This window comes from Plodia interpunctella, chromosome 4 (assembly GCF_027563975.2).
Source record: "Plodia interpunctella isolate USDA-ARS_2022_Savannah chromosome 4, ilPloInte3.2, whole genome shotgun sequence".
Classification (NCBI taxonomy): domain Eukaryota; kingdom Metazoa; phylum Arthropoda; class Insecta; order Lepidoptera; family Pyralidae; genus Plodia; species Plodia interpunctella.
The window spans coordinates 3914962-3927034 of record NC_071297.1 but is presented as its reverse complement, the minus strand read 5'-3'; the positions used below and the strand labels follow the sequence as shown (position 1 = coordinate 3927034).

Sequence of the window (12073 nt, the reverse complement as noted above, 5' to 3'; positions counted from 1 at the left end):
TTTACCGTGGTTTGCCACTTGAACCTTTGTGCGAAACTCTAGTAGGTATTCCTTTTTCATTTTTTAATATCTCTTGTTACCACGACATAAAAGAGCGGACTTCCTTTGCTGAGAATCTTGTTAGGAGATTCTTTCCTAACAATAAAATGTTTACTTTCATTTTATTGCTTTAGTTGCTGTACTTATGAAAATAATGAATTCTTTATTTCGGATCATATATATTCAAATTCTCTAGAATAGGACCTAGGACCTCTCCATATCCTCCCGTGGATGTCGCACGAGGCGACTAAAGGTCACAAAGCCTTCGCAACTGATTCCCAAGAAGGGTTAACGTCAGGCAGATGGCCGCTTTAAAAAATCATAGCCAAATCTTCAAAATATTAAGGTTTATTTTTATGAAACCATGTTAGCGTGATACTGTTTATCTAGTTCTCAATGTGGATACCTATGAGGATGCCTAACTTCGGATGCCATAAGATTACGATACTTTATAAGTAACATTCCAGTGTAGCACGAGATTCACCCTACTATTATACTGTAGTAGATAAGTCTAGACAGCCGTCTGTTGTAATGTAGTCCTTGACATGAACTGTCTCCGGGCTATCTAATGGCGAGCAGCTGTGCACCGTAGGTTATGGTAATGTTTGGGTTATGGGCCAAATAAATAACGTCGTCGAGGGTGGTCGGGTTAAAAATGGCTGTTACAGAGTAGTTGTATCTGTATCGAAATTTAACACGACAATGTATCATGAAAAAGCTCTTATATGTAGGAAATGGTACCATAAAAATTGATAACATTTTAAGACCCATATTTTACGACAATCTTGAAGCATTCTTATACAGGTAATGTGTGCACGTGCTATAGAATTTTGAATATTATTAAATACGGTTTTTGTTATTTTTTTCTTTAATAGGTATGTTTTAAAATATATACATAATTTTTTGATATTATTTTTACTTTTGCAAAGATGAAGTTATGAGTATTTTGCATATATCCCGCCCCTTATTATGCAGTGGCCGCCTCCATAATATCCTTCTCGTCATATTTTACTCCATGAAAGTGCTCATAAATCAAACATTGTACTCCTAACAAGAGTTCGTATTTAAAATGGGAAGCCATCTATTTATGCAGCGTGATTCGTCGAAATTGTCCTACAGTTCTTTGACACCCTCCAAAATGACTGCCAGCAATTGGACTTTCGTTTTCAAAGAGAAAAAAATGCTTTTCACCATTAAATTTTGCTTTTGAGGTATCTCTTTGTATACCTAAGCTTATTAACTTTTCATTTCATACAGATTATTTGCACAGGATTTTCACGGAACTAAAAATTTCGCTAAAAATGTCACCGCTTAGGCAAGGCGGTTTAAATTATTCCTCATGTAGGTATGTATATACGTTACTGTAATTGAAAATAGTATTTTAATGAATGACTCAAGTATGATAAGTAAGCGAACTTTCATTGATGACTTGTTTATTCAATACCGGTTGGATTTGCTCGACATACTAGCTATTCACCTATATGGTGGAACCATAAATAGGTAGGTAGGTATACCTAATTCTGAATTACGGTTTGTTGTCCAGAAATTAAAATATATGTCGTCGCGTCTATTTCTCTCAACATTTAGGGAATTAGAAGCCGGAATTTGTTTACATTTTCTGCAAAGTTTTATTGCTCGTCGCGGATCTCGTCGTCTCCTCTGGGCTTTCTACTAAGCATTGCAACTTGCTAATATTTTGTTATGAGATTAACGCTTTCAATAGCCATTGTTTATTCAATATACTAGTTGAAACGGAGTAGTAACTAGTTGTATACTAGTTTGTTTGGAACTTTTGAGAAGTTAACTCAATATGAACGAAGAAAAGCACACGGTCTATATATGTATAAATTGCCGTAAGTATAATACAAAATACACAAAATTTGTATTTATTTGTGTACTTTTACAGCAAGTCAGACTTTTTACCCACATATTTACTTATAAATTAACAACATTTTATGAATTTTTAAATTAACAACATTGTATTTTATACGTTCTTTGATTATAATGTCGAATCCGGAAGAATTCACACAAAATATTAATCAGTTTATACCAAAGTATAAAATCTCATCTAAGGACTTATTTTTGTTGAATACGGTAAGTATTTTCCTTGATACCTTCGGATCGATGCAGACGCCCCTTGCGACTTTATGTACCGTAAAGTTAGTCGCCCCGTGACTTCGCTTTGTTTTCCCACATGAGCATAAGGGATCTATATCTACATCCGAGAAATTAAAGCGATATATTTATTTAGACAGGTCCCTGAACTTGCCGGGTCAGCAAACTTGGACTGTTTGGATAAAACATGTGCAGATTAAAAATATCCAAAGCAATAAATGCAATCGTAAATTCACAATTGAAGTGCTCGGTATTTGGCAGATTGAAGATCTAAATTTATCTGAAGGATATGGACATTGTTTGTTAATCTGTAAGTTTATTCTCTTTATAAATCTAGAGGTTACATTTGCTTACTCGCCCACATGTAAGATTCTTCACACTATCAACAAATAAAAGTTAAATTTAGGTAATGCTCCAGAACTTAGGGAGCTCTTATGGAAATATGTACATATTCGTTCAAGTTGCTCGGTTAAATTGAATAAAACTTGCTAAGAGTGATTTCATCGTCTCGATTTCACGCCCCGACTTTTGCACTTCTTTGGCCAAAAGGATAGTAGACGAAGTTTAACAAAAGTTGATACTTCACCTCTGCTATGTCGCATACCTACTCTGCTCGAGTCTCGGAAAATTGCTTCCTTTACTGGGTTAGGACCAGTTGTGTAGCTATTATAGATAAACGGTACTGTGCCGGAGCCTCCAAGCTCACGGAGCTCTCGGACCTTAACCAGTGACGAGGTTATTTCCATGTCGACAGCAAGACTTGGTGTATAAACTTGTGCACAGCTACAATGAATAGTGATTAGTCAAAAGGGTGGGGCTTACTGTAGTTTTCTATCCGGAAAGGAGCAGAGCCACGGCGAAACAGCTGAGCCTACTAGTTAGACTCAATCCTGCGTATGTTCACACACTTTTGTTAGAGAAATTATATCAGTATTTCTTTAACCTCTTTGTTTTTGGTTCGTGCTCATCAATACCTAGTATAAAACAAAGTCGCTTCCCGCTGTCTGTCTGCCCCTTTGTGTATTTAAATCTTTAAAACTACGCAAAGTGAGCTTCTAGTTACATAGCTATTCTACTGAATCGGCCTCAATTTTCAACTCGACCAAACTGTGAATCAATGTTATCTTAATTTGTTATCGTCACTTTCCACCTGAGCGGCTGAATTGATTTAGTTACGATCCGTCCGTCCTTTAGAAATGCATAATGAATTCTGAATCTTTGGTTCATTCAGACGGTTACAAGGAAATTGGCAGGACACACATTATGGACTTGTGGATACATAATGTTATTTTTGTATGTATATTAATTAGCAAACTCAGATATTGTTCCTGAACAAAATATGATGGGAAGGAATACTCATCTTATTTTAATAAAAACTATGAATTTATCACAAAGTACCTAAAGCTGTAAGTAAACGTTTTCTATAAATATTTGTCCTATTTCGTCACGTTTTATTAGTATCGACAGTTGGACAAATGTCTGACTGAATTTAGCGGGCACTTTTATTTATTACTTCCTCTAGGATTCTGATTAATTGGGTCCAGATGTGAGAAGCAACGTGAGAAAACATATCGTTTCTCTAAGATAAAGGGAGATAGCGCTAATAGCGTGAAAGGGCGCGTTTACTACGATTTCTATTTTGGGATCACTCGGAACAATAGACACATTTGGCGAAAGAATGTTAATGAATGCCGGCATGCTGAATATCTTCCTTCCCAAACAGTTCTGTTAATACATACTTGACACTCTATTCTACATATATTATGCTTAGACAGAGTCTCTCTCTCTTTCTCTCATTTGAGCGTTTTCTCGGTTTCTTCCACAGCTGTTGAGCGTCGTCGGAAAGAGGCATAAAAAGATTATTTTATTTCCTTAGATGTATACATTTAGATTACGGGATTTTTTTAGCAGCACTATGAAATTTTCGATTTATTTTACTCAGTATGATTCGCATTATGAATGCATTTTATAGCGTCGCAAATGCATTGAATGCCTATATCCATTGAATCCGAAGTAGCCCGTGATCCCACCTTTGCCGGGTATCAAAGATATTCAGGTAGTGCTCACGGCTAATTAGTGCTGTAGTTCAGAGCTCCCCTTCGCAGCGCTCCGTAGGGCATTGTGTGTAACTGAAGGGCCCTGGAAGTGTCTCCGTAGCCACTTGTCGGAGCTGTAGCTAAGTGGTGTTTTATTCATCTGGCACATAGTTAAATCAATAACAAGTTTATTAATTAGACAAAATTAGTTAAATAGATAAATTTCAACTTGATACCTTTACGCCTTCCTGAGAAAAAGAGGCTTGACAGACGGCCAGACAGACGGACAACGAAGTGATCCTTAAGGGTTCCGTTTTTAGGAACCCTAAAATAGATTATTTGATATAACAGTTTTTAAATAGAACTTAAATTTAAGTGGAAGTCGTACGGAAATACTAGTGATTATGAATTATTCTCCCTATACCGTAATAGATTTAAATCGGAGAGCAAAAAATGTTTCGCTCAATACATTTCCTATGTAGAAAATAATATAAAAGATAACCCGAACTACTTCTGGAGATATATAAAAAATCGTAATAAAAAAACATCATCTATTCCATCTACTATGTCTTACAAAACCACTTGCTCTGATGATCCCGCTCAAATTTGTGATATATTTGCCGATTTTTTCCATTCAGTTTACGAACCTTCATCGTTTAATGACAGTGAATGGCAGCCTCCTAAAGAATATAATGATAACTGCAACTGTATATCTGATATAGAAATATCAATTGAGAAAATACGTGAAACCTTATTAGGTCCTGATAGTCCGCCGCCGTCCGCCTGATACCGCCTATATTTTTTAAGTCTACAGCACGTAGTCTTTGTTTACCTCTCCATATAATTTATAACAAATGTCTGAAATCTGGAGTATTTCCCGATGTTTGGATGAGGGCTTTCATCGTACCTATTTACAAGAGCGGTGATAAACGTAACGTTGAGAATTACCGTCCAATTTCAATACTCTCCACTTTGGCGAAGGTCTTTGAAAGTCTTGTACATGAAGTAATATACCCATTGATACATAACGTCATCATACCAGAACAGCACGGTTTTGTGAAACGGCGGTCTACTACTATTAACTTGTTGATTCTAACCGATTTCTTATTTAAAAATATGGATCGTCGTACACAAGTTGATGGAGTCTACACAGACTTTCAGAAGGCCTTCGACAAAGTGGATCATAAATTGTTGATGTCTAAAATAGCATACAACGGGATTCGCGGTAACTTACTGCGCTGGTTCTCTTCTTATATCTCGAACAGATTGCAGACAGTTGTGATAAACGGCTATGAGTCTAAGCCTATTGTGGCAACCTCAGGAGTCCCACAAGGCTCCATATTAGGACCACTGCTTTTTATTATTTTTATCAACGACATTAACAGCTGCTTTAAATATTCAGAAATATTGCTATATGCCGATGATCTTAAGGTATTCCGAGCATGTTCAAGCACAAAAGACTGTGAGCTATTACAGGAAGATCTACATAGGTTATCTTTTTACTGTACACAGAACAAATTACATCTAAGTCTTCCTAAATGTCACGCTATTACTTTTACCAAAAATAGAAATGTCTTTAATTTTAAATATGTCTTAAATAATACAACTTTGAAAAAAGTAAGTTCAGTTAAAGACCTAGGTGTATTTCTTGATTCAAAATTGCATTTCGACGTCCATGTCACTACTGTAGCTAACAAAGCTTATAAAATGTATGGTTTCGTCATGAGAGCGGCTCGTAATTTTAAACGAATGTCTACTTATTTGACTTTGTATAGATCACTAGTTCGATCACAGCTTGAATATGCAACGCCTATATGGAATCCTTTTTATGATAAATATATAGAAAGTTTAGAAAAGATTCAGTGTAAATTTCTTCGTTCTGCGCACTATAGATGTACCCGTTCTCACTTATCTTATGATGCACTGTTGCAACATTACAATTTACTGAGCCTAGACTCCAGGCGATTATATCTCAGTTCGATGATCTTGTACAGAATATGTAACAAAAAATTTGACTCTTCAAGTCTTTGTAACCAAATTAGATATACGGTGCCACGATCCGCCAATGTGAGAGCCGCGCGTGCGCCTCGCTTGTTCCACTTAGATCCTTGTAGAACAAAAGCAGGGGTACGTGCGACGGCTTGTTTATATATATAATAATCATTGCAGCAATTTAGACATATTTTTCCTTTCACAGTACAGATTCAAAAAAGGATTAATGGAATCATTAACTTAATTTTTTTTTCTCAATACGTTATTTTGTAAGTACTTACTTGTATATGTTACGCAACACAAACACTTCTGCATTTTTTTTAAATTTTTAGTTACAGTTCTTTAATATTGACTGTTCAACAACACACGTAGGTAATTCTATTTAGTAATCTGTGGATAGCGTTGTTGGTTGCACTTTTATGAGTGTAATCGTTTGCTAACCCAAATAAATAAAATAAAATAAAATAAAATAAAATAAAAATAAAATAGAACACAAGTACATCAAGTAAAAGTACCAAAATGGTCTCCGCTCAGCACAATGTCGTCGCATGAACCACATATATAGAGGTTTTTGCAAGGACTTGACTGTAACATGATCAGGAAAGGTATTTTGATGAGGTATATTTGATGAAGACTTTTTAGAAGTAGACCTATTCCGTCCTTGTCCTACTAAATCAACTAATCTTAGAACTAGAGGAATAAATTGGACAATTTTGGCATAGAGCAGCAGAGGCGGGTTCACATAGTAGGATATTATGCAAATGGCCTCTTATTGTTAACGATTGTATCCTTCTCGCCTTCTGAACGATGTGATTACGAAGGAAATACTTATGATACTCATTCTGAATTCTAAAACTTTGTGATAAGGTTCGTATTACAGGAATTTATGTGTACTTGGCCGTACGCAGTTGGCCTGAAGTTTGCAGCCAGTTGTAAGTAAATTGCTTAGTGTTAATGTAAGCTGCGCGTCGACTCAACACAAAACCAAGCAATGTACGTTGTTTGTGAATTTACATGGATCCTGAACCTCGGAAGCAGACTGCGCGACGCCAATGATCTATTGAGCAATAAATACATGAAAATATATTACTTAGAGCAATAAAGTCCATATTGTGTCGTAAAGTTCCGGATTTCCAAGGAGATGAAGTCTGGGAAAGTAGGAAAACTCAATTATCGGAAGGCGAAAGCGTCTATGGCGTTTGTCAATTCTATTATAGGTATTTGATTTTCCAATTATTTGTTGAAGACGGAGGTTAGCTCTTGGGGATATTTCATACAATTTTTGAAAAGTTTCATTTGTTTTGCTGCAAATTATGAGCAGAATTTTCATTGAAAACAATGAATTAGTCGTTCAATCTTGTCTTATTTATATGCATAAATATTTGGCTTTTCGTTTTAAAACTATAAAATACCGAAGGGGCTTTAGTACAAGAATGCGACTTTTATTTTTCTAAGATTCAACAATGTTTGATGAAAGTTTGCCATCATATCACGTCATCATGTTGAAATATTGTCATTCAAACTTTTAAATTTCATTCGTATAGATCATCCTGCATAGATAAAAGAAATTGGTCTTATGATTTAAGTTTATTCCTCGCTCTTCCATCTCTTTTGAACTATTTTACTTATAATGACAATTTATTATAAGTGGTTATGCTCCAGTAGTTAAGAGGTCCCACCTGTGAACCGAGCTCCCGAGGATCTAATCCTATATGCCACATGACTTTGGATAACAATCTGTCTCAAGTATGCATAGTAGTTTTAATATACCACTAATTGCTTCCGGCGAACAAAAACATAGAGAGAACGCATAGTGTGTGAAATGCAGAAGGCAATGACAAACCACTGCATTAATTGCTCAGGAAGACGTAACAAATTAATACGAAAGATGTAACAAATTATCTAATTTATCTCTTACTACTCATGAAATAAACACAATACAAACATAGTTTAGTACTATTCCACGTCCATGAGAAAATCTGTTAGCTCGGATATTACAGCATCCTCCTGCTGGGGACAACTCGGCGGACAGATAATAGCTATTATAGTAGGCCACGTGATCCCCGACTACCCGTAATAAATACAAATTGACATTTGCGTCCCAGCTCCCAGCCTATCGAAATTGAATACCTTGACATATAATACATTCAATAGAACTAAAAGAAGCCGACAGAAGATTGCGATTTGGTTGTGATTATGGGAATAATATCCCTTCAAATTGTCCGAGGATCAAGCACGTGACTTGGCACGTGAATATCTCATCGCTTTCTCTCGTTCTCTGAAAGTTGAGTTTTTTTTCACGTGTTTGAGTTTATAAAGGTAAAATTGCAGATTAAATTGTTGACTTATTCATTGTTATTGTATAAAAGTAAGAGTCACCTATGGTTCGACGTGTGATCCGTTGCGGGAGCGGACTCCGTTGCATGGTAATCTTACTTAGGTAGATTATCATGCAACGGAGTCAATTCAATATTAGGTGAAAATAACATATTCTTTCCCTTTTTACGTATGACATTAGACAAGTACCTATTCATGTGCAATATCCCTTTGTATAGATGAACAACATGGAAGTACAGGGGTTATTCTAATGGGCGACTGCGAATTATTTTCGCTGTGATCGTCAATATCCTTTGGTTCCCTGCGGAATCCCCCCATGTCTGTACATTATGTAAATATATATTATGACGGGCTGTTTTTATTTGTAACCTTATGATCTGAATTATGCTTACGTATTGAAAATAACTATCTTTAATCGTCTATCGGCAATACGTAAACGCAGCATTATACATTGCTAGTTTAGAGAAAATCATTTACCGAAACGAAATTTTCTATTAGTTACTTCTGTTGACATTGAAATTAACAACAATACTAATCTCCTCAAATATCAACTGGTCCCCATTGTTATTGTTTTGTTGCATTTATTGATTTTGTCAAAAGCTTATTTAGCAATTTCGCTCAAGAGCCCGTCTCCTGTCGCCCTCGTGCTGGAGTAATAGCCGTTTGAAATTGCTGCAATCCAGCCTGTTAGCCAGTTAATACTCTGGGACGTGGGGATCTGGTTAACTCAGTGTGTCGCGCTGCGCCCGCGACGGTCTTCCGCGAAATTATAACTCGAAAATGAAACAGTTATGGGCTAGATATAAAACCTTTGAATTGTGATTCTTTGCATGTCAATGCTATCCGACGATTTTGAATTTTCTTTGACTAGTGTTGCGCTACGGCCTCAGGCTCGTTGGAGGTCAAAGATCGGCCCGAGTAGGCCTTTTCATTTCAATTTGAATAAGTAGTGCATGTTGAGCGGGATTATTTAAATATCGACATGAGAATCACAGAATCTCTCGCAAATGGAAATGAACCAACGAAAGAACAGGAAAGGTAGGTGCTATGTTTTATCATTTTTGTCGCCTGTTTTATCTAGGAAGTGTTTGTTGCCTTTGTTTCCATTAGAGATGAACGTTTAATGTTCAGTAAGTGTGAAACAAATAAGGAAATGAAACAAAATTGTCTTCAGTCACTAGAGACAAAGACAAGCGAATTGAATTTCGTTCACGGCAATGATGGCAAGACAGAAAATTGTATTTAATGTGGCGTGAAATTAATGTGTTCACAATCGCAATATACCCTGATATTTTTTACTGACAATTTGCTATATCGGCTTTGATTTGTGTTTCGATGTTACCGACATGCGACCGTGTACACACTTGTTGATGTTTCAACCCTCTAAATTAGACATTAACAGCTGTATGGCGTCAGGTGTAATCGTTCACAAATGACGTATAGGGCAGAAGCCATTCGCGTTTCGGCACTGCCCCCGCCCTATTTCCTGTGTTTTCCTCCGATGTAATAAACACTGGGTCGTCCTAAATACCCGGGGTCGTTGACCGCCGTTGACAAGGGTGGGCAGCGATTAATTTTAAAATGCAGCGGAATGTGGATACAGCACGCGAGGTGGGACAATGGACTGTAGCGTAATTTTTTCCAGCGGCAACCCTTTGTGTTTCTGGATGATATGGTGTTAAATTAAAATGTTTAGGAGCCCAGCCAAAAAGAGGGCTAATGATCAAGTTGTCAGGTGTATTTCAAATAAATACCGAACAACTAGCAAAAAATAAAAGTTTTAATCTTGTTTACGACTGTAGTAGGTACGAGTACTACAGACAATAAGAGAGAGCTTCATAAGAGCTAAATCATGTCTAAAATTATTACTATACAATCAACTTTTATCACCACCAATTGTTAACTTTTTAAATTGTGCATTAAATTTTAAATAAAAGTGGCTTATATTTTGTCCCCCCGTTTTTGGGTTATCAAAGATACTTTTTTTTTCTATTCGATCTATATGTTAATTAAAACTACATTTTTTCAATTCCACTTGAATCCTCAATGGCGATGATGGCGGAGTTTTACTATTTTGAGCTTACAAAAAATTTCACTAATATTCGGTACTTAGTATGACGAAGCGGTGGTGGTGTAATGGTTAAGAGAAGCCTGTGGATCGAAAGTTGATAATCACATGAGTTTGTATACAAATCCGACTCATATATAGTAGTTTTCATCGACCACCACTTGCTTCCGGTGAAGGAAAACATCGTGAGGAAACCTGCACACTGGTTGGTTATTATTAACTTGTGTGTGAAATGGCGAAGGCAATGGCAAACCACTCCATTAATAATGCCAAGAATGTTGTTGTGTGTGTTTCATTCCACGTAATGACTACGACCCTCAGCCAAGAAGAGTACGACGTAGTTACTCTTATTAGCTATTTAACAACGACTATCCAGCTTTAACAACCGTGACTAAAGGCTTACTTTGGCTAAATTACTGTATAAACCTGTACAGGTAAGGTACTACATAAAGGTACAAACTCACCATGTTCCAAATGTAAACAAAACAAACACGTATTTAATTGTCATACTTCATTAAATATGGATGTGGAGGACGGGGTGTGGAGCATGCTAACGCGCATTTTGGGACTGCCATTATAATGTTGAAGGGGATAACCTATTTTATCCATATTTGTGTATGAGAGAGTAAACGATGAGAGAGTATAGTCATCCATAATATAAAAATTATTCCAACGAAGGTGTTACTCCAAAAATTGTTCCCTGTTGATTTGCTCCACGGAAAAAGAAAATAATAATATAATAGGAAGAAGAAAGGATTTTTTTCCCTTATAAATAATTTATGATAAGGTGTGTTTCGATTTTTATTCATAGAATATTGCGAAGGTTTAAAAAAAGTAATCTCAAAGGTTTGTATAGAAAATTAATCATTTGAGTGGGCCGCGTTGATATTATGCGAAGACCCGAAGTCTTTCATTAGCTCGATTTTTATAAAATCACGTTCAAGAATTTCCATAAAACCGTTCGATGTTTTTATAAACACCGATTTATCTCGATAATAAGGCTTCATTATCTTATTTTCAGTTGGAGTACAATTATTTATTGTTATATAAAATTCCTCTTCTTCGTAGTCGTATTCCTCATGGCTGAGGGTCGTGGTTATTACGTGGAATGAAACACACACAACAACTTTCTTGGCATTATTAATAGAGTGGTTTGCCATTGCATTCTCCATTTCACACACAAGTTAGTAAAAATCAACCTGTGTGCAGATTTTCTCACGATGTATTCCTTCACCGGAAGCAAGGGGTGGTCGATGAAAACTCCTGTACATGAGTCAGATTGGTATACAAACTCATGTGGCACAAGTAGGATTCGGACCTGGGACCTTTCGATTCACAGGTGGGCGTCTTAACCATTACACCACCACCGCTTCATAAAATTACATATCATTAAATTACACCTAATACGTACCAGTCTTGGTACACCAATTTTTGTGATAACTAATACTAATATCAACATAAACCCGAACTAGGATCCTAAAATAGT

General features: G+C 36.3%; 1 protein-coding gene across 5 annotated transcripts in view; it reads left to right on the top strand.

Moving 5' to 3' along the window:
* The window catches only part of OtopLc (Otopetrin-like c), a 54694-nt gene that overhangs the window by 7868 nt on the left and 34753 nt on the right, over window positions 1–12073 (top strand). The window contains exon 1 of one of the 5 annotated variants that reach the window (XM_053743826.1): window positions 9236–9557. The exons of the other annotated variants lie outside the window; for them this stretch is intronic. Within the exon in view, the coding sequence (XP_053599801.1) occupies window positions 9502–9557 (56 nt within the window). The 5' untranslated portion in view covers window positions 9236–9501. Of the gene's footprint in view, window positions 1–9235; window positions 9558–12073 lie in introns of those variants that run through there. 5 annotated transcript variants of the gene reach the window in all.